The sequence below is a fragment of the Eutrigla gurnardus genome (assembly GCF_963514095.1).
Source record: "Eutrigla gurnardus genome assembly, chromosome: 22".
NCBI classification, from domain to species: Eukaryota; Metazoa; Chordata; class Actinopteri; order Perciformes; family Triglidae; genus Eutrigla; species Eutrigla gurnardus.
Window position 1 is genome coordinate 285,001 of NC_139933.1, and position 22,500 is coordinate 307,500.

The 22,500-nt window shown below is 50.1% G+C and overlaps 1 protein-coding gene across 3 annotated transcripts in view; it reads left to right on the forward strand.

Moving 5' to 3' along the window:
* rhbdf1b (rhomboid 5 homolog 1b) overlaps positions 1 to 21,950 on the forward strand; it is a 22,392-nt gene extending 442 nt beyond the window's left edge. The window contains exons 2-20 of one of the 3 annotated variants that reach the window (XM_084039753.1): positions 9,397 to 9,538; positions 9,922 to 10,046; positions 11,159 to 11,305; positions 15,695 to 15,923; positions 16,370 to 16,576; positions 16,761 to 16,883; positions 16,977 to 17,119; positions 17,205 to 17,459; positions 18,621 to 18,732; positions 18,802 to 18,876; positions 19,023 to 19,184; positions 19,279 to 19,379; positions 19,481 to 19,544; positions 19,643 to 19,737; positions 19,852 to 19,927; positions 20,005 to 20,105; positions 20,204 to 20,357; positions 20,433 to 20,656; positions 20,841 to 21,950. In XM_084039753.1, the coding sequence (XP_083895879.1) occupies positions 9,425 to 9,538; positions 9,922 to 10,046; positions 11,159 to 11,305; positions 15,695 to 15,923; positions 16,370 to 16,576; positions 16,761 to 16,883; positions 16,977 to 17,119; positions 17,205 to 17,459; positions 18,621 to 18,732; positions 18,802 to 18,876; positions 19,023 to 19,184; positions 19,279 to 19,379; positions 19,481 to 19,544; positions 19,643 to 19,737; positions 19,852 to 19,927; positions 20,005 to 20,105; positions 20,204 to 20,357; positions 20,433 to 20,656; positions 20,841 to 21,036 (2,703 nt within the window). In that variant the 5' untranslated portion in view covers positions 9,397 to 9,424 and the 3' untranslated portion in view covers positions 21,037 to 21,950. The remainder of the gene's footprint in view (positions 1 to 9,396; positions 9,539 to 9,921; positions 10,047 to 11,158; positions 11,306 to 15,694; positions 15,924 to 16,369; positions 16,577 to 16,760; positions 16,884 to 16,976; positions 17,120 to 17,204; positions 17,460 to 18,620; positions 18,733 to 18,801; positions 18,877 to 19,022; positions 19,185 to 19,278; positions 19,380 to 19,480; positions 19,545 to 19,642; positions 19,738 to 19,851; positions 19,928 to 20,004; positions 20,106 to 20,203; positions 20,358 to 20,432; positions 20,657 to 20,840) is intronic. The other 2 variants (XM_084039754.1, XM_084039755.1) reach the window with 2 other exon arrangements.
* The last annotated feature ends 550 nt before the right edge of the window (positions 21,951 to 22,500 follow it).

The window sequence follows — 22,500 nt, forward strand, 5'->3', positions numbered from 1 at the left end:
TGGGGTCTCTGCTTGGTCTCTGGTGGGTCTCTGATGGGGTCCTGGTGGGTCTCTGGTGGGTCCCTGGAGGGGTCTCTGGTGGGTCTCTGATGGGGTCTCTGCTTGGTCTCTGGTGGGTCTCTGATGGGGTCCTGGTGGGTCTCTGGTGGGTCCCTGGAGGGGTGTCTGGTGGATCTCTTATGGGGTCTCTGGTGGGTGTCTTATGGGTTCTCTGGTGGGTCTCTTATGGGGTCTCTGGTGGGGTCTCGGGTGGGTCTCTTATGGGGTCTCTTATGGGTTCTCTGGTGGGTCTCTTATGGGGTCTCTGGTGGGTTTCTTATGGGGTCTCTGGTGGGGTCTCTGGTAGGTCTCTGATGGGGTCTCTGGTGGGTCTCTGATGGGGTCTCTGGAGGGGTCTCTGGTGGGTCTCTGATGGGGTCTCTGGTGGGTCTCTGGAGGGGTCTCTGGTGGGTCTCTGATGGGGTCTCTGGTGGGTCTCTGATGGGGTCTCTGGTGGGTCTCTGGAGGGGTCTCTGGTGGGTCCCTGGAGGGGTCTCTGGTGGGGTCTCTTATGGGGTCTCTGGTGGGGTCTCGGGTGGTTCTCTGATGGGGTCTCTTATGGGTTCTCTGTTGGGTCTCTTATGGGGTCTCTGGTGGGGTCTCTGGTAGGTCTCTTATGGGTTCTCTGGTGGGTCTCTTATGGGGTCTCTGGTGGGGTCTCTTATGGGTTCTCTGGTGGGTCTCTTATGGGGTCTCTGGTGGGGTCTCGGGTGGGTCTCTGATGGGGTCTCTTATGGGTTCTCTGGTGGGTCTCTTATGGGGTCTCTGATGGGGTCTCTGGTGGGGTCTCTGGTAGGTCTCTTATGGGGTCTCTTATGGGTTCTCTGGTGGGTCTCTTATGGGTTCTCTTATGGGTTCTCTGGTGGGTCTCATGGGTTCTCTGGTGGGTCTCTTAAGGGGTCTCTTATGGGTTCTCTGGTGGGTCTCTTATGGGGTCTCTGGTGGGGTCTCTGGTGGGTCTCTGATGGAGTCTCTGGTGGGGTCTCTTGTGGGTCTCTGGTGAGTCTCTTATGGGGTCTCTGGTGGGGTCTCTGGTGGGTCTCTTATGGGGTCTCTGGTGGGTCTCTGATGGAGTCTCTGGTGGGGTCTCTGGTGGGTCTCTTATGGGGTCTCTGGTGGGTCTCTTATGGGGTCTCTGTTGGGTCTCTTAAGGGGTCTCTTATGGGTTCTCTGGTGGGTCTCTTATGGGGTCTCTGGTGGGGTCTCTGGTAGGTCTCTTATGGGGTCTCTGGTGGGTCTCTGATGGAGTCTCTGGTGGGGTCTCTGGTGGGTCTCTGGTGAGTCTCTTATGGGGTCTCTGGTGGGGTCTCTGGTGGGTCTCTTATGGGGTCTCTGGTGGGGTCTCTGGTGGGTCTCTTATGGGGTCTCTGGTGGGTCTCTTATGGGGTCTCTTATGGGGTCTCTGGTGGGTCTCTGATGGAGTCTCTGGTGGGGTCTCTGGTGGGTCTCTGGTGGGTCTCTTATGGGGTCTCTGGTGGGTCTCTTATGGGGTCTCTGGTGGGGTCTCTGGTGGGTATCTGGTGAGTCTCTTATGGGGTCTCTGGTGGGTCTCCCTGTTGGGTCTCTTTAACCCAGACTCATCCTGATCCCTTTAACTGAGATGCTCCGCAGTAAAACATGTCACACACACACACACACACACACACACACACACACACACACACACACATGGGGGGGGGGGGGGGGGGTTTAGCTCAGGAGGTAGAGGAGGTTGGCTGGCAACCGCAAGATTGCCGGTTCGATCCCCGGCTCCTCCTAGCTGAGTGCCTGGTGTCCCTGAGCAAGACACCTCGCCCTGATTCTCCTGACGAGCTGGCTGTCGCCCTGCGTGGTTGACTCCGCCGCGGTGTGTGAATGAATGGGTGAATGTCAGTCATTACTGTAAAGGGCTTTGGATAAAAGCGCTATATAAATGAGGCCATGAGGCCACACACACACACACACACAGCAGTTTATTTCTCAGTGAGACGCTCCGTCATGTTGATGTGGGGGTTTGGTTTCCCCGGAGCCCTCATACTGTCTTTAACCATATATATATATGTATATATATATATATATATATACATATGAATCCTTGTTTTACCGGCCATGGTTTAATCTGCCGTCCGTGTGATACGGCGTCGCTTGCTGTAATTTTCCTTTTGCAGCCTAGAGACAGAGACAGAAATAGATGCATCAAACAGATTGTTGAAGGTTAAACTGACTGGGGATCAGTGACAGATCACTCTCGGAGAGATCACCATGGATCACTGCCTTGAGGTCATGATGAGGGTGATGCATTATGGGAACTGCAACCTATAGGCTTTCTAAGTGGAGGGTGGTGCGTTTGTGTTGGGGATTATTGTGAATTGAAAGTGAAAGTATCTGCTGTTTCTGCTTGTTTCATATAATGATCACATGCTGCTCTGATGTCATCCTGGACGTTAATTAAGACTGGAGATGATAGAAGTCTGCAGTATTATGTTCACATATACTATCATTAAACCATGTATCCACCAACTTTAAGCTGTTTAGTGGTTTCTATTCACACACCGTCACATAGACTACCAGTGGTATTGATAATGGACCAGCGGGTCAGTGTTCTGTGACATGTTGTAATAATATACAATAATAGTAACAACACAGGTATAGGGTTTCTTATTGGTGATTGTTTTCATGGTATTTGTCAACAATGAGGAAATATACAATCATGCTTGCCTTATGAGTGTTCTAATGGACATTTTGCATAAGAAAGTCATGAATGTGCACCGTCGTCTTCTTCTCAAAGTTGTCCTGAAAGAAGTCTGGACCAATAGTAAACTCTGGTCTCAGGGTCTGATTGATGCCAGTGCTGTCCCTGAGGGACTCCAGACTTCTCCACGAGGATCCTAAATGACTCTTTGAAACCACAATTATGTCCTCCATGTTCCCCTCTTAATATTCTTTTCAGAGCCAGTCCTCTCTCTCGCCGCTATTGAACCCTCATGTGGCATCTGTGGGCAATTACCCTCCGGTCTTCATACAAGGCCGGCCAACAGAGGAAGTGTTGTGTTGGCGCTGTCAGCGTGAGGCTGCGGTGAGCGGCGGCAGGAAGGGAGGGATGCTGAGGAGGTCTATTCATGTCTCCAGGCGAGGCCATACTTGAGTGGGCTCTTATTATGGTGGAGACCTTCCTGTCACCATGCAGCTACCACAAAGCAGCTTCATACGAGGGCCAGCTGGTTGCTCTCTTTGTTCCTCATCCTGTCTGCTGCTCTTTACTCTGAGATTCATGTGTATCCATCCATTCTCTTCATCATATGTGACAGATGTACTTTAGCATGCTGGGGTTTACCGACTCACATCCAACACAAAGAACAGAGTCTAACGGCATGGAGGGCTGAAATAGTTTATTATTCTTTTATTCTATTAAGAGGAGCGGGTGCACGACCTTCAGAGGATGTCCTACTGGAGTCTGATGCTTTCCATGAGTCCATCTGTGTCCTTTAGAAAGCTCCAGCTGATGAACAGACATGTAGATGTGTGAATATGTCTGATGATATTCATCAGCTGGAATGTCGGTGACTGAGTGTTACTCACGTCGCTACGACCTCTAACGAGGGTGGCATCACAGATCTCAGGTCAGACCGGCCGTGATCAGCAGACCCAAGCTCAGGGAGTGGAAGTCAGACGTTATGTTGATGCAACGTTGGTGAAGTTTAGCAGCAGATGTGGTTTGGCCTAAAGAAGACCACAAGAAAACAGAAAAACAACGTTGACTTTCGGTTTCACACAAACCGTTGTCCTCGACTTGGTAAGAAAGTACTTCAGATTAAACTGTGGCTGCAGAACATGAAGGGAGTCATTACTAAGTTGTAGAAGCTGTTCCCCCCGAGGCGATGCTCTGCTGTAGAAATGTAGAAGAAAGAAGAAAAGAAAACAGCCTGTCTGAACCTGCACAGGTGCATCCACTCAGTGGATAGGCTAACCTGAAATCCCTGTGCAGCAGCAACACAACGCCACACACACACACACACACTCTGCACGCATTTCCCTTGAGACACGCATGTTGGAGGAAGGCTTCTTCTGCTGATTCTGAATCAGCGTCATGCAGATGATTCTCTGCTGCTGCAACGGATTTCCTTTTATCTTTCCCCGGCGTCAGATAGAAGTTTCTCTGGTTCTGTTTGCCTCATCTTTCTGGAAACACGCAGCTCACCTGCCTGAGGCTTCATTGCTTTATTGTTAACATTTCCAACCAGAACTCTTGAACGCTTGTTTGAAACGTCAGCAGGTTGTAAGATCTATGCAGGAGCCAGCAGCGTTGAGCCCGGAGGCTTTCTTCGATGCACGGCCTGCAGAGCTGGTTTCCCTTCCTGCCGTCTTCCTGTGCAGACGGCTGTGAGGATGTGTGGGTGTGACGTGTTGAGCTTTGTGAATGATGAGATCCCCACAGGCCACCATCTGGAGTGGAGAACACACCTGAGAGCCAATCCTTTATCATCTGGAATGACTTTCATGGGAGCAGCTCAGCGCCAGAAAGACGTTCTGATTATGAAAACGTTCATCGCAGGATTTTAACTTCCTTTGGCCCGGCTTCAAGTTGCTAATTAAATCTCTCCTTCCGCCACAGCTGAGGCACAGAGAGAGATGATTGAGCTGAGAAGCAGACAAAGAATGTCGGCTGACCTCTGACCTGCTGTGATTGTCTGTGCTGCTGTTTATCTCTGTAGAGTTAAGCAGCTTTTTGATGCTGTTCCCTTATTTATTAAGGTCAAAGGACTTTCTGGGGGAGAAATCCTCGTTCTCAAGCATCACATTCACCTCACCACAACTGTAAAAAGCAAAGGAAAGATTATTTTGATCATCGGTTAATCTGCCAGTTTTTCATCTGTGACTCTGTCAGACCCGTGAAACTACAGGTGGATATTCACATCATGAATCAGGAGCTAGAGGAGTTATTTCACATATGAAGATGGAGCTTCAGCCGTTCCCTCTGCAGGACTATCTGAGTAACAGACATTTCTTTCTTTAGACATATATTGTTAAATAGGTGCTGTATATGAGCGGGTATATATATACACTCAACAAAAATATAAACGCAACACTTTTGTTTTTGCTCCCATTTTTCATGAGATGGACTTAAAGATCTAAAATTCATTCCAGATACACAATATTACCATTTCTCTCAAACATTGTTCACAAATCTGTCTAAATGTGTGATAGTGAGCACTTCTGCTTTGCTGAGATAATCCATCCCACCTCACAGGTGTGTCACATCAAGATGCTGATCTGACATCATGATTAGTGCACAGGTGTACCTTATACTGCCCACAATAAAAGGCCACTCTGAAATGTGCAGTTTTGTCTCACAGCAAAATGCCACAGATGCCACAAGCATTGAGGGAGCGTGCAATTGGCATGCTGACAGCAGGAATGTCAAACAGATCTGTTGCTCGTGCATTGAATGTTCATTTCTCCACCATAAGCCGTCTCCAAAGGCGTTTCAGAGAATATGGCAGTACATCCAACCAGCCTCACAACCGCAGACCACGTGTAACCACACCAGCCCAGGACCTCCACATCCAGCAGGTTCACCTCCAAGATCGTCTGAGACCAGCCACTCAGACAGCTGCTGAAACAATTGGTTTGCATAACCAAACAATTTCTGCACAAACTGTCAGAAACCGTCTCAGGGAAGCTCAACTGCATGCTCGTCGTCCTCATCGGGGTCTCCAGCTCGTTGCCGTAACAGACTTGAGTGGGCAAATGCTCACATTCAATGGCGTCTGGCACGTTGGAGAGGTGTTCTCTTCACGGATGAATCTCGGTTTACATTGTTCAGGGCAGATGGCAGACAGCGTGTGTGGCGTCGTGTGGGTGAGCGCTTTGCTGATGTCAATGTTGTGGATCGAGTGGCCCATGGTGGTGGTGGGGTTATGGTATGGGCAGGCATCTGTTATGGACGAAGAACACAGGTGCATTTTATTGATGGCATTTTGAATGCACAGAGATACCGTGATGAGATCCTGAGGCCCATTGTTGTGCCATACATCCATGAACATCACCTCATGTTTCAGCAAGATAATGCACGGCCCCATGTTGCAAGGATCTGTACACAATTCTTGGAAGCTGAAAATGTCCCAGTTCTTGCATGGCCAGCATACTCACCGGACATGTCACCCATTGAGCATGTTTGGGATGTGCTTGACCGGCGTATACGACAGCGTGTACCAGTTCCCACTAATATCCAGCAACTTCGCACAGCCATTGAAGAGGAGTGGACCAACATTCCACAGGCCACAATTGACAATCTGATAAACTCTATGCGAAGAAGATGTGTTGCACTGCATGAGGCAAATGGTGGTCACACCAGATACTGACGGAAAAAATGCACATTTCAGGGTGGCCTTTTATTGTGGACAGTCTAAGGCACACCTGTGCACTAATCATGATGTCAGATCAGCATCTTGATGTGGCACACCTGTGAGGTGGGATGGATTATCTCAGCAAAGCAGAAGTGCTCACTATCACACATTTAGACTGATTTGTGAACAATGTTTGAGAGAAATGGTAATATTGTGTATCTGGAATGAAGTTTAGATCTTTAAGTCCATCTCATGAAAAATGGGAGCAAAAACAAAAGTGTTGCGTTTATATTTTTGTTGAGTGTATATATATATATGTACTAAGATTTAATACTGAGGATGATCATGTGGAGGCATGAGAGGAATCTGGATGTAATGCTCGGTTTAATGCTGTTCATCTTTCATGTTTTGCTCTCTGCTGTTGTGGCAGATGTTCAATCATTTATTAGTGTTTATTTGTGTAGATCACACACACACACACACACACACACACACACACACACACACACACACACACTACAGCAGGACTGCAGAAAGCAAACAACATACTGTGTTACTGCTGTAACATCTGGTGCAGATAAGAGCATGCATGGTCCTATGGGGGGGGGGGGGATCTATGTGACCTACTGGTGCTTTGTTACATCACAGCAAACAGGATGACGGAGGAACTAAATGCAAATGTGCAGTTTTAGAAGCTTCCAGAGGATTCTGGAGATGAATGATTTCCCCTCAGAAGCCTTAGATGAGATCCTTCTGCCCCAGAGGAAGACGTTCATATTCAAGAAGAAGATGGAAACAAGCATGGAGTCATCTCATCAACTCTTCACCTCCTCCCAGACTTTATCAGCATGCTCACCGCTGGGCTAATCAGGGGAGCAGCAGGTTTATCTTTAGTCACTTCCCATGACCTCCACTTCCAGAAGTGAAAGTAGCCCCAGCGGTGCTGAGGAGCAGCTTATAGTCTTAACCCTAAAAAATATCATAAATATCACTTCTGAAGAGGGTTTAAAAGTGCAGGCAGGAAGAAGGAGAAAGGAGGGAGGGAGGGAGGAGGAGGGAGAGAGGGGGGAGGAGGAGGGAGGGGATAGGAGGGAGGGAGAGAGGGGGGGAGAAAGGAGGGAGAGAGGGAGGGAGGAGGAGGGAGAGAGGGGGGGAGGAGGAGGGAGGGAGAAAGGAGGGAGAGAGGGAGGGAGGAGGAGGGAGAGAGGGAGGGGATAGGACGGAGGGAGAAAGGAGGGAGAGAGGGCCGAGGGGATCCCTTTCTTCCCTTCTGTCTCGGCATGTCAGGAAGTGTTTGCTGCTACGCCCCCTACAGGCAGGCGAGGCTGCAGCGCTGCACAGGAGGTCGTTTCCTGTCAGAATACTAATTATTATGATCTCTTCCTGATTCATCTTAATAACGTTCAGATGTGAAAGCCCCAATCAGACCATTATGTGATGTGATATTTGAGGATGAATAACTTCCTGCCAGCTGTGGAGGACGCCGTGGCAGCGACCAATCAGGGCTGAGGATGAGCCTCTGTGGGCTGACAGGAGGGGCGATGTCATGTGGTGCACAGCGAGGGATTACAGCCCGTAATCTGCATGAAACCCGAGTAGAGAAGAGAGATCGTGTGGGATCACACACTCGCATGGCGAGCAGCAGGAAGCTGAGCGACGGCGTTTCAGTGAGTGTTTCCTGTACAGACTGTATGCATGCGAGCATGTGCGTCATCATCATCATCATCCGGGTCAGGCTGTGGGTCGTTCTGGTCTGGTTCTGATCTGGTTCTGGTTTCTAGCTGCTATGGAAATACTATGATGATGGTTTGTAGGACAAAGATCACACACTCAGTCCACCTCAGCACATCAGTATGTGAGGAACAAGCCGTGATGTGTTTGACACCTTTGTTCAGCTGCTTTGTATCCGTCTGTACCTGTTCTGTAGGCATCGCAGCACAGCCTCCTGGGAAATGTAGGAGCTCACTATTTAATGGAAGGCCGTTTGCTCGAGAGGTGAAAAGAGAATGATATCATTTAGTGTAAAAAATGGCACACAGGATGGTGTGTGTGTGTGTGTGTGTGTGTGTCCTAGCACCATCTTGTGGCGTTGGAGCAGTGCTTGCCTCCAGCTCCAGTGGCGCAACCGGTCAGCGCGCGGTACTTATAAGACAGTATGCAGAGCGATGCCGAGGTTGTGAGTTCGAGCCTCACCTGGAGCACTGAGTTTTAACCTCTGTCATTGATGTGTGACTATTGATTCTATGAGTTCAGAGGTCACCACCAGCTGTCATTCAAAGTATCAGAGCCACCTTGTTGTGAAGTCACAGCACATTTGCATCAATCCATCTCTTATTTACCCATCAGCCCATGCTGCGGCGAGCTGTGGATATCGAACAGCTCATCATGATGTAACGGCGCTGCTGGACTACTGTTGTCATGACGATGGTGACGGATCGCAGCTTTAAAGTGCACAACCCCTGGTGTGTGTGTGTGTGTGTGTGTGTCCGAGCACCATCTCGTGGCGTTGGAGCAGCGCTCGCCTCTCTGATGACAACATCAGGTGATGTCACCAGAGCTCCAGTGGCGCAACCGGTCAGCGCGCGGTACTTATAAGACAGTATGCAGAGTGATGCCGAGGTTGTGAGTTCGAGCCTCACCTGGAGCACTGAGTTTTACCTGTAGATACTAACTGATCATCTGTGTGAGTTTCTTCTACATGACTCCACCCACATGTGTGTCCGTGTGTGATGGCTCGTCATTCAGCAAGTCAACTTCAGAACACTGCACACAGTTTTGACAGGCGTTTGGCTCCTCCTGTTAAATGTTGGGATGATACTAGATAGTCGTAGCTTAAAGCAGTTTGTGTATTCGGACATGTGACCTCCCTGTGTGAGTCAGCACTGTGGGGGGATGTGGACCACTGCTGCAGTCCCACAGGGTCTGCTATTTCTCAACAAGGCGGTCCGGTTCTGGTTTTTGATGGTTGGAATTCTTTTGTCCGTCAACGTCGTGTGTCCTACAAACCCTCCTCCTCTGCTTGTGTTTCCAGCTGGCAGACGTAGGGGGCGCAAGCGAGCATGGATGAGTCGAGCAGCAGGAACAGCAACCTGCAGAGGAAGAAGCCACCATGGCTCAAACTGGACATCCCCACCATCCAGCTGACCCCGGTGGACACGCCCCCTCTCACCCAGGTAAACAGACACGCCCCCTCTCACCCAGGGAAACAGACACGCCCCCTCTCACCCAGGTATGCACCACCTGGTGATGCCATCACAGCTCCAGTGGCGCAACCGGTCAGCGCGCGGTACTTATAAGACAGTATGCGAAGTGATGCCGAGGTTGTGAGTTCGAGCCTCACCTGGAGCACTGAGTTTTAACCTCTGTCATTGAGAGTTCAGAGGTCAATGTCATGCCTTCTGCCTTCATATTAATGGTTTAAGCTGAATATCAGATTCTGAAACAATAAACTTTTTTCAAATAGACAATTATTAAAGGATGTAGTTAAACTGTGTGTGTGTGTGTGTGTGTGTGTGTGTGTGTGTGTGTGTGTGTGTGTGTGTGTGTGTGTGTGAAGCGCCTGCGGAGTGTCAGCATGCCGGCTGAGAACCCTCAGACCTTCATCGCTGCCTTGGAGACGTCCAACAACTACCTCAGACCTCCTCTGGAGAGGCTGCCGTCCTTCACACAGTCCATCAAGAGGTGAACTCAGTGACACGTTCTTCACCTCCTCCTCCTCCTCCTCCTCCTTACGTCCTCCTCTTCATCACATCCTCCTCCTCCTTACGTCCTCCTCTTCATCACATCCTCCTCCTCCTCACGTCCTCCTCTTCATCACATCCTCCTCCTCACGTCCTCCTCTTCATCACATCCTCCTCCTCCTCACGTCCTCCTCTTCCTCACGTCCTCCTGCTCCTCTGCTCATTTCTCTTCTGACTTCATTACATCCTCCTCCTCCTCACGTCCTCCTCTTCATCATATCCTCCTCCTTACGTCCTCCTCTTCCTCACGTCCTCCTGCTCCTTACGTCCTCCTCTTCATCACATCCTCCTCCTCACGTCCTCCTCTTCATCACATCCTCTTCCTCACGTCCTCCTCTTCATCACATCCTCCTCCTCCTCACGTCCTCCTCTTCATCACATCCTCCTCCTCCTAACGTCCTCCTCTTCATCACATCCTCCTCCTCCTCACGTCCTCCTCTTCATCACATCCTCCTCCTCACGTCCTCCTCTTCATCACATCCTCCTCCTCCTTACGTCCTCCTCTTCATCACATCCTCCTCCTCACGTCCTCCTCTTCATCACATCCTCTTCCTCACGTCCTCCTCTTCATCACATCCTCCTCCTCCTCACGTCCTCCTCTTCATCACATCCTCCTCCTCACGTCCTCCTCTTCATCACATCCTCCTCCTCCTCACGTCCTCCTCTTCATCATATCCTCCTCCTCACGTCCTCCTGCTCCTCACGTCCTCCTGCTCCTCTGCTCATTTCTCTTCTGACTTCATCACATCCTCCTCCTCCTCACGTCCTCCTCTTCCTCACGTCCTCCTGCTCCTCTGCTCATTTCTCTTCTGACTTCATCACATCCTCCTCCTCCTCACGTCCTCCTGCTCCTCACGTCCTCCTGCTCCTCTGCTCATTTCTCTTCTGACTTCGTCACATCCTTCTCCACAAACAAACACAACTCATTCAAACTGCAGTCTAATAATCTTGCTCTCTTCTCTTCTTACCTGTTCTACCTTTGCTTTTTGCTTTCCTCCTTCCCTGGTTCTCCTCTCTCTCCTCCCTCTCCTCATCTCTACATGCTGCATGAAGTGGGAAAAGGGTTCGCTTTGAGCGGGTCAACACGGTCCCCCCAAAGGGCCGGAGGGAGCCCCGGAGGGTCCCGAGTGTCCGGAGGCGGTCCTGCATCCCCAAAATACTGAGCCGACGGCGTTCCTCCATCCCCAAACAGATCATCAGGTACAGGAGAGGTGGAGCAGGGAGGGTGGAGGCCTTTAATGTTCCACCATACTGCTTTAATAGTTGGATAATAGATATCCAACTTACAGAGACAGTGTGTAGGAAATACCCCCATCTAGTGGTGAAATAGTATGTTGCATTCAGAGGAATAGTGCTCTCCAGCTTTTTTGCAACTATGGCAGCCGTTATTAAGAAGCTATGACAACATGGTCCAACACCACTTCACCAGTATTCTTCCAGCTGATGAAGGTCCCACGAGCCCGGACGCTGTATCAGGATCAGTCCAGGTGGCACTCAGGATCAGTCCGGGACCACATGGTCTGAGGCAGACCGGATACCCCAGACAGGCTCTGAGCCTCAGCACCATGTGGACCACGTGGCCAAAAACCGTCTTCTGGTCTTCAAAGGAGTCTTCATGTCTTTATCATGAACTGGTCTACTCCTGGTCTACTCCTGGTGAACTGCTGGTCTACTCCTGGTCTACTCCTGGTGTACTGCTGGTCTACTCCTGGTCTACTCCTGGTCTACTGGCCCCCCATGTGTGTTTGAGAGACACTACATTAATGTGTTTGATATTCATGAGAGAATTCATGGGATTTAGAGAAAGTTTGTGTGCGTGTATATGTGTGTATATATGTGTGTGTGTGTGTGTGTGTGTGTGTGTGTGTATATATGTGTGTGTGTGTGTGTGTGTGTGTATATATGTGTGTGTGTGTGTGTGTGTGTGTGTGATCTGCTGGAGGCGTCGGCTTGTTGGTGAAAGAGAAAAACTCTTCATGAGTCACGTTTCATGTTTAGGTTCATTAGGAGTCAGTTCATGGTTTAAACGACGTTTAAGTTTCACACACTCCAGTCAGCTGACTCAGTGTGTGTGTGTGCGTGTGTGTGTGTCATGTTCAGACATGTCCTGGTGCCTATCCTCCTCCTCCCCGTCCTTCGTCTCCTCCTTTATAATCTCTCACTTCCTGCCTGTGGATCTTGTGTTTGGACGCCCCGCTGCAGAGAAAGAGAGAGAGAGGAGGACCTCAGGGATCGCTGGGGCTCCGGATGGGGGGGTTGGTCTTCGTTTTGACAAGGACCAGAGCCACTGTGTTCTCTGCCCAGTAGGACACATCCGGCCCCCGTGACACATTCACAGTCCCTCACATACGCGGGGCGTTTGGGAACTTGTGTTGGTGACTCGAGGTCAACACGTCCTCCCCTCATCACTGGGCTGTGTGAGCCAGTCCAGCTGGTCTGCAAGTCCTCTCTAAGGGACTCACCGCTGGGGATTCCCGTCTGACCGAGGAGGATCAGCCAGCTTCTTCCATGGACTCTGGATTCTGGACTCCTCTGAGTCTGGATGCAGATCCTCTGAGTCTGGATGTGGATCCTCTGAGTCTGGATGTGGATCCTCTGAGTCTGGATGCGGATCCTCTGAATGTGGATGTGGATCATCTGAGTCTGGATGCGGATCCTCTGAGTCTGGATGTGGATCCTCTGAGTCTGGATGTGGATCATCTGAATGCGGATCCTCTGAGTCTGGATGCGGATCATCTGAATCTGGATGCGGAGCCTCTGAGTCTTGATGTGGATCCTCTGAGTCTGGATGCGGATCCTCCTCTCGTTGAGTAACAGCGAGGGTTACAAGGTGCTGCTGGCCTGGATGTCAGGCAAATCCTGAGTGTGATCCACATCCAGTGGATTAGAGGGGACCACATGTCTGGGGTCAGTGGGGACAGGATGTAAGTGATGCCGGTGATGGAGGATATACAGGTCCACAGTCCCTGCCCCCTTCAGGTATGACCCAGATCCTGAACCCCTCCCGGAGCTCTGTGGACAGGTACGTGAACCGGTTTACCGGAACCAGAAGAGACTTTGGATGGAAATGTTGGACTGAGCTCCCGGTGATACGTTTGATTATTATTTATAGCAAAGGGATTCATTTTAAAATAGAATATTTTTCATATTGTAAAAGCTCTCAGAAATGAAATGTTCCCTCCATATATGTGTGTGTGTGTGTGTATGTGTGTGTGTATGTGTATATGTATGTGTGTGTGTGTATGTACGTGTATATGTGTGTGTGTGTGTGTGTGTGTATGTATGTGTATATGTGTGTGTGTGTGTATATGTGTGTGTGTGTGTGTGTGTATGTATGTGTATATGTATGTGTGTGTGTGTGTGTATGTGTGTGTGTGTGTATGTACGTGTATATGTGTGTGTGTGTGTATATGTGTGTGTGTGTGTGTGTGTGTATGTATGTGTATATGTATGTGTGTGTGTGTGTATGTGTGTGTGTGTGTATGTACGTGTATATGTGTGTGTGTGTGTGTGTGTGTATGTATGTGTATATGTATGTGTGTGTGTGTATGTACGTGTATATGTGTGTGTGTGTGTGTGTGTGTATGTATGTGTATATGTGTGTGTGTGTGTATATGTGTGTGTGTGTGTGTGTATGTATGTGTATATGTATGTGTGTGTGTGTGTGTATGTGTGTGTGTGTGTATGTACGTGTATATGTGTGTGTGTGTGTATATGTGTGTGTGTGTGTGTGTGTGTATGTATGTGTATATGTATGTGTGTGTGTGTGTGTATGTGTGTGTGTGTGTATGTACGTGTATATGTGTGTGTGTGTGTGTGTGTATGTATGTGTATATGTGTGTGTATGTATGTGTATATGTATGTGTGTGTGTGTGTGTATGTGTGTGTGTGTGTGTGTGTGTATGTACGTGTATATGTGTGTGTGTGTGTATATGTGTGTGTGTGTGTGTGTGTATGTATGTGTATATGTATGTGTGTGTGTGTATGTGTGTGTATGTGTGTGTGTGTGTATGTACGTGTATATGTGTGTGTGTGAATGTGTATATGTATGTGTGTGTGTGTGTGTATGTGTGTGTGTGTGTATGTACGTGTATATGTGTGTGTGTGTGTGTGTGTGTGTGTATGTATGTGTATATGTGTGTGTATGTATGTGTATATGTATGTGTGTGTGTGTGTGTATGTGTGTGTGTGTATATGTGTGTGTGTGTGTGTGTGTATGTATGTGTATATGTATGTGTGTGTGTGTGTATGTGTGTGTGTATGTATGTGTATATGTGTGTGTATGTATGTGTATATGTACGTGTATATGTGTGTGTGTGTATGTATGTGTATATGTGTGTGTATGAATGTGTATATGTATGTGTGTGTGTGTGTGTATGTGTGTGTGTGTGTGTGTGTGTGTGTGTGTGTGTGTGTGTGTGCGCAAAGACAAACAGTTAGTCACACTCTTCATGCTGGACGTTGCCCCCCCTGCTTGCCTTAAAAGGCTCCCCAGCTGGTCCTACTGTAACAGAGTGTTTATTACTGAGCTCTGCTCTCCAAACAGCGAGGCCTCCACAGGACTCCAGACCTGCTGCAGCCTCCTCACAATATGTCATCTTTACTTTTTACATTCATCTCTATATTTCTATCAGCTATATTCAATGATGCATTGTAGCTTTCTAGTTAGTATTTCCATCCATCCAACCATTTTCTTCCGCTTATCCGGGACCGGGTCGCGGGGGCAGCTGCCTGAGCAGGGACGCCCAGACTTCCCTCTCCCCGGACACTTCCCCTAGCTCCTCCGGGAGGACCCCAAGGCGTTCCCAGGCCAGCCGGGTGACATAGTCACTCCAGCGTGTCCTGGGTCTTCCTCGGGGTCTCCTCCCGGTGGGGCATGCCTGGAACACCTCCCGAGGGAGGCGTCCAGGGGGCATCCGATACAGATGCCCGAGCCACCTCAACTGGCTCCTCTCGATGTGGAGGAGCAGCGCCTCTACTCCGAGCTCCTCCCGTGTGACGGAGCTCCTCACCCTATCTCTAAGGGTGCGCCTAGAAATCCTGTCCATAAAAATAATGAACAGGACCGGTGACAAAGGGCAGCCCTGCCGGAGTCCAACATGCACCTGGAACAGGTCTGACTTACTGCCGGCAATGCGAACCAAGCTCCTGCTCCGGTCATACAGGGACCGAACAGCCCTTAGCAGAGGGCCCCCGACCCCGTACTCCCGAAGTACCTCCCACAGAATGCCACGAGGGACACGGTCGAATGCCTTCTCCATGTCCACAAAACATGTGGACTGGTTGGGCAAACTCCCATGAACCCTCGAGCACCCTGCGGAGGGTATAGAGCTGGTCCAGTGTTCCACGGCCAGGACGAAAACCGCATTGTTCCTCCTGAATCCGAGGTTCGACTATCGGCCAAATTCTCCTCTCCAGTACCCTGGAATAGACTTTCCCGGGGAGTTAGTATTTAAGGTTCCAAAGAAAATGTGTAAAACAGATGACACAGTCCTACCTACAGGAGGTCCAGGCAATGTTATGAATATCTATATATCCATATCTATCTATATCTATATATATACTGTCTGCCTGCCTGTCTGTCTGCAGGGGCACGGCCGACTGGTTCGGGGTGAGCAGCGACAGCGACAGCACCCAGCGATGGAGGAGGCGGAGCCTGCAGCACTGCAGCCACCTGTACGGGGGTCTGAAGCCTCAGGTGATGAGGGAGATGGTGCTGCCCAGCCAGGACAACCTCTCCCTGGCCAGCACTGAGACCCCCCCTCCCCTCTACCTCCCACCCCACCACCCCTCCCACCACCACTATGGCATGCAGAGGGTAGGCTGGCACCGCTCACGGGGACGGAGGGGTCCTTCACTCTTTATTAGGTCTTCATTAGGTCTTCATTAGGTCTGTATTAGATCTTTATTAGATCTTTATTGAGGTCTGTATTAGATCTTTATTTAGATCTTAATTAGATATTTATTTACATCAGTATTTTTTATTTATAAGATCTTTATTTAGGTCTCTATTTAGGTCTTTTTTAGATCTTCATTAGATATTTATTACATGTTTATTAGATCTTTATTTAGATCTGTATTATATCTTTATTTAGATCTTTATAAGGTCTTTATAAGGTCTTTATTAGATCTTCGGCGCTTGCTTTCCCAGTTTGCTTCATCATCTTCTTATAGCTTCATGTCATCCCTGCTTCTCACTATTCTCTCACTGTGTGTTTACTGTTTTATGTGGCTTGACAATCATGTGTGTGTGTGTGTGTGCAGATTGTCGACCCCCTGGCCCGGGGTCGTGCCTTCCGCATGGTGGAAGAGGTAGACGGCTTCAGTGTCCCGCAAACCCCCGTCACGCCCGGCACCCCCTCCCTCTGCTCCTTTTCCAGCTCTCGCTCCGCCCTCAACCGGTTGCCACGACGACGCAAACGGGAGTCTGTCGCAGTCATGAGTCTGAAAGCTGCAGCAGCACTAATGAAGGTGTTTGTTTGAAATACTCTGTGCTTCTCAAAGTCTGCGTTTGTCACTTGGAGTCACTTTAAAGCCGTTTGAATATATATAGCTTTCTGCTGGATCCGAATATTGCTGGAATGCTTCTCCACCAAACACAGATAAAGTGTCTGGATGATGATGATGATGATGATGATGATGATGTGTTGGTCAGGGCCGGACGTTGGCCGACAGCAGCGCCGGGCGATGTCGCAGGAGGAGTTTCATGCCTCCGAGTGTCTTTGAGGACGATACGGTGGACTTCCCTGATGAGTTGGACACATCCTTCTTCACCAGAGTGAGTCCCATCACGTCCAGCATAACAATAACAACATCAGATTAAAAACAATAATGGGCTGTGGTTCTACTGACTTGGTTCTGGTCTCGGTAGGACGGCCTGCACGATGAGTTGTCCAGCTACGCAGACGAAGTCTTCGAGACGCCATCGGAGGCCGACCTCAAACAGCTGGATGAGAGCGAGCTCACAGGAAGTGCACTGGATAAGAGCGAGCTGGAGAGGAGTCACCTGCTGCTGTGGGACGATATTTTACAGTATTTACATCTATATAGATATATATCTATATAGATGTATCTGATGTATCAGTGCTTTCTTCTCCAGGCCGTTAGAGCGAGGATGGCGGAAAGCCAAAGACGGCTCTCTGGTCCAGCCTAAGGTGCGTCTGAAACAGGAAGTGGTGAGCGTCAGCAGCCACCAGCAGCGTGGACAGAGGATCGTGGTTCCCGTGAAGAAGCTGTTTGCCCGAGAGAAGAGGCCGTACGGGCTCGGCATGGTGGGCCGGCTCACCAACCGCACCTACCGCAAACGCATCGACAGCTTCGTCAAACGGCAGATCGAGGACATGGACGACCACAGGTAGGACAGACCACAGGTAGGACCTGCTGCAGGTAGGACAGACCACAGGTAGGACCTCCTGCAGGTAGGACAGACCACAGGTAGGACAGACCACAGGTAGGACCTCCTGCAGGTAGGACAGACTACAGTAGGACCTGCTGCAGGTAGGACAGACCACAGGTAGGACCTCCTGCAGGTAGGACAGACTACAGTAGGACCTGCTGCAGGTAGGACAGACCACAGGTAGGACCTCCTGCAGGTAGGACAGACCACAGGTAGGACAGACCACAGGTAAGACCTGCTGCAGGTAGGACAGACCATAGGTAGGACCTCCTGCAGGTAGGACAGACCACAGGTAGGACCTCCTGCAGGTAGGACAGACCATAGGTAGGACCTGCTGCAGGTAGGACAGACCACAGGTAGGACCTCCTGCAGGTAGGACAGACCACAGGTAGGACAGACCACAGGTAAGACCTGCTGCAGGTAGGACAGACCATAGGTAGGACCTCCTGCAGGTAGGACAGACCACAGGTAGGACCTCCTGCAGGTAGGACAGACCACAGGTAGGACAGACCACAGGTAAGACCTGCTGCAGGTAGGACAGACCATAGGTAGGACCTCCTGCAGGTAGGATAGACCACAGGTAGGACCTCCTGCAGGTAGGACAGACCATAGGTAGGACCTGCTGCAGGTAGGATAGACCACAGGTAGGACCTCCTGCAGGTAGGACAGACCACAGGTAGGACCTGCTGCAGGTAGGACAGACCACAGGTAGGACCTCCTGCAGGTAGGACAGACCACAGGTAGGACCTGTGCAGGTAGGACTGACCGAAGGTAGGACAGACCACAGGTAGGACCTGCTGCAGGTAGGACCTGTGCCCGTAGGACAGACCACAGTAGGACCTGTGCAGGTAGGACCTGTGCCCGTAGGACAGACCACAGTAGGACCTGTGCAGGTAGGACAGACCACAGGTAGGACAGACCACAGGTAGGACCTGTGCAGGTAGGACCTGTGCCGGTAGGACAGACCACAGTAGGACCTGTGCAGGTAGGACTGACCACAGGTAGAACAGACCACAGGTAGGACCTGTGCCGGTAGGACAGACCACAGGTAGGACCTGCTGGTGAAGACGACTACCGTTGAGGTCCATGGACCAGATAACAGAGACTTCTGTCCCCCAGGCCTTTCTTCACCTATTGGATCACATGTGTCCATCTGCTGGTCACCATTCTGGCCGTCATCATCTACGGCTTCGCCCCCGTGGGCTTCTCCCAGCATGAAACCGTGGACTCTGTGAGTGTGCTCCGCAGCGTTTGTTACGTATGAACCAGCTTTATGAGTAAACCTGCCTTCTTTTTGCAGGTGTTGAGGAACAAGGGAGTTTATGAAAACGTTAAGTTTGTGCAGCAAGAGAACTTCTGGGTGGGTCCGAGCTCAGTAAGTGTGTTCTGTCTTCCATTCAGCTCCTTCTCTCTGGGATCGGGGGGTTATCAGCTAATTGTAAAAACAGCATCATGAATCAACTGGAACGAGTTCTGCTGTGATGTCATCCTGCTGTGATGTCATCCCTCTGTGTTCTGCAGGAGGCGCTGATTCACCTGGGAGCCAAGTTCTCCCCGTGCATGCGTCAAGACCGCGAGGTCCACAAACTGATCCAGGAGAAGCAGGCGAGAGAGAGGGAGTCGGGCTGCTGCGTGAGGAACGATCGCTCCGGCTGCCTGCAGACGTTACAGGAGGAGTGTTCAGTCAGTGATACATATACACACATATATATGGAGATATAGATATATATGTTGAATATGAGCGTCTTCACCGCCTTCCCATGATCCTCTCCTGCAGAGCACCCTGGCAGTGTGGGTGCGGTGGCCTCAGCATCCCAGTGCTCCGTATCTGAATAGTACACTCCGCCAACATGGTGCCGTCTGCCATCAGGACCCCAGGTAGCTCCACCACAGCACTGCTGATGTCATTCATTGCATCATGTTGGAGCTCAGAAAACTTTTATTTATCTATCTTGAAATATGTTGCTCTCGATTTCCAGCATTTGTCTGGAGCCGGCCTCCGTTCCACCTCACGAGTGGCCCGATGACATCACCAAGTGGCCGGTGAGTACATCTACACGTAACAGATCCATGTTAGTATTGTAGAACACACTGAGATCTACACACGAGGACCAGCTGATCCGAGGTCTGCTGGTCTGCAGGTCTGTACGCGGTACAACTCTGGGAATCACACCAACCTGCCCCACATCGACTGCACCATCACGGGCCGACCCTGCTGCATCGGGACCAAGGGACGGTGAGCGTCGACGCGGACTAGCACCAGACGAGTCACGCTGCATGCGTGGCAACATTCACTCGTACGTTTGACTCCAACTATATATTCAGCATGCTTTCTCTTTCCATGTTGTAGATGTGAAATCACCTCCAGAGAGTACTGCACCTTCATGCACGGATACTTCCACGAGGAGGCGACGCTCTGCTCTCAGGTAGGACCAACCTGCTGTATCTGTTAGACAAGCAGTCTCACCCTCTCCCTGTCTCACTCTCTCCCTGTCTCCTGCAGGTGGCGTGCATGGATGACGTGTGTGGTTTGCTGCCTTTCCTGAACCCGGAGATCCCAGACCAGTTCTCCAGACTCTGGCTGTCCCTCTTCCTTCATGCTGGGTGAGTGGACTCCCCTCCTCCTACATTTAAATCGGCACCGCAGTGCTTCATGGGAAGAAGACCTGCTTCATCCATGGTGGACTCGGTGTGTCCTGCAGGATCCTGCACTGCCTGGTGTCGGTGTTCTTCCAGATGACGGTGCTGAGGGACATCGAGAAGCTGGCTGGCTGGCTGAGGATCTCCATCATCTACGTGCTCAGCGGCATCACGGGGAACCTCGCCTCGGCCATCTTCCTGCCCTACCGAGCTGAGGTACAGGGTCTTCATTCATGTGGGTAGGAGGTGTTTGAGACTACGTGGTGTTAGAAGGGGTCTCCTCTGTGGCAGGTGGGTCCTGCAGGCAGCCAGTTCGGCATCCTGGCCTGTCTGTTCGTGGAGCTGTTTCAGAGCTGGCAGATCCTGGAGCGACCGTGGCGGGCCTTCGCCAAGCTGCTGGCCATCTCCGTCTTCTTCTTCTCCTTCGGCATGCTCCCGTGGATCGACAACTTCGCCCACATCTGCGGTTTCGTGTCGGGGTTCTTCCTGTCCTTCGCCTTCCTGCCGTACATCAGGTACATCACCGACTCCTGCTGCTCGATGTATGGTTAATATGAATCCTCTCCTAAGAGTATATTATATATATATATTACTATATGTTACTGCATGTTATTCTCTCAGTGCAAACACAATAAAGGAATATTATAAAGCCATTCATCCATTCTCAGATACATAACACTGGTCTTTGTGTCTCTTCAGCTTTGGGCAGTCTGACATGTACCGTAAGAGGATCCAGATCTGTGTCTTCCTGCTGGTCTTCCTGGGTCTGCTGTCCGCCCTTGCGGTCCTCTTCTACGTCTACCCCGTCAAGTGTGACTGGTGCGAGTTCCTCACCTGCATCCCCATCACGGACAAGTTCTGTGAGAAGTACGACCTGAACGCCCACCTGCACTGAAGCACCTGGACGTTCTTCTTCTTCCACGAGGATGTTGTGGTTTCACGTTCATGGGAACAGAACTGTCAGTGTCCCGTTACTGTAAAAGATCAACCATGGATTTGTGCGTCATTGATCTCTAGCTGGGCTAATCAGCAACCATGCACACCGGGAGAGAGCTCTTCTGTGGTTGAAATGGACCTAACGGCACCCCCTTGTGGCCAAAAGGCAACCTGAGATGCTGCAATGGTTCAGCAGAGGGTTTTTATTTAGTACTTTTTTACTGAAGTCTGATTTACTGGATGCTTTGACGCCATGAAATACGACTCTAAAATGTGCCTTATTGACAAACAAAAACATGTTTTTTTATCAGTTTGTGTCAACAGTTTCTAACATTCTGGTTGCTGGAGGATCAACGGTGATATTTGGTGGCTGAATCTGTTTTTACCACCTGGAGATGTTCGTTTCCTCCACAGCCTTTAATGCCCTTCAGTCCTACATGTGTTGTTTTGTATTCATGGAAATAACACACTTGTTATTTGCTCCGTTGTGAATGAGCTGTTTTCATTGATGCGGTGGCGTTTTAGCTGCCTGACAATAAACACTCCGGCTCTATCATCAGGGCCATGATCTCCACACGTCGAAGCATCACAGCTGGACGCCAGCAGGTGGCGCTGTCGCTGTGCTGACCTAAATAATACGTTAGGAAAACTCAACGTGTCTGTCAGACAGCAGCCTCCTCAGTGTGATTCCACACCTGTTCACCCGTACCTGGGTCCAGACCGGAGTCCAGCATGAGATGCATTATGATTCAAATATCTATGTAAACAACTTGATTTGGTTGCAACAATATTTTGTTTTTAAAGACCTTCTGTTTCTGAAATATTTCAAAGAATTCGTTTTTTTAAATCAATAAACACAACAGTGAAAGTAAAGTGGATTTGTTTATTTATTTTTTTACACACTGAGGTGCGCGATCAAGCGCCGCGAGACGCGATGACGTCATTTTCAGCCGCGCGCACCTCGCCAGTAAACGCGTACGTTTTTCTAAGGTGACGTCCATGTCCCGTCCCGCGCTCCGTAGTTTAATGGCGGCTCGGGTTGAGTGGTTACATCAACACGCATCTGAGCCGCCGGAGACACGTGAGTCATAATCTATATAATAACTCATACAGACCAGACCACTACAGGCCACCTGGGCTGTAGTGGTCTGGTGGTGGACTCTGGTAGTGGACTCTGGTAGTGGACTCTGACAGTGGACTCTGATAGTGGACTCTGGTAGTGGACTCTGACAGTGGCTCTGATAGTGGACTCTGACAGTGGACTCTGATAGTGGACTCTGGTAGTGGACTCTGATAGTGGACTCTGGTAGTGGACTCTGATAGTGGACTCTGAACGTCTCATGCTGGTGAGTACATGGTGGTGTGTTCAGAGGGAACTAGTTCTTGTTTACTCCAGGTTGAACAGGTGAGACAGTGAGTTGTT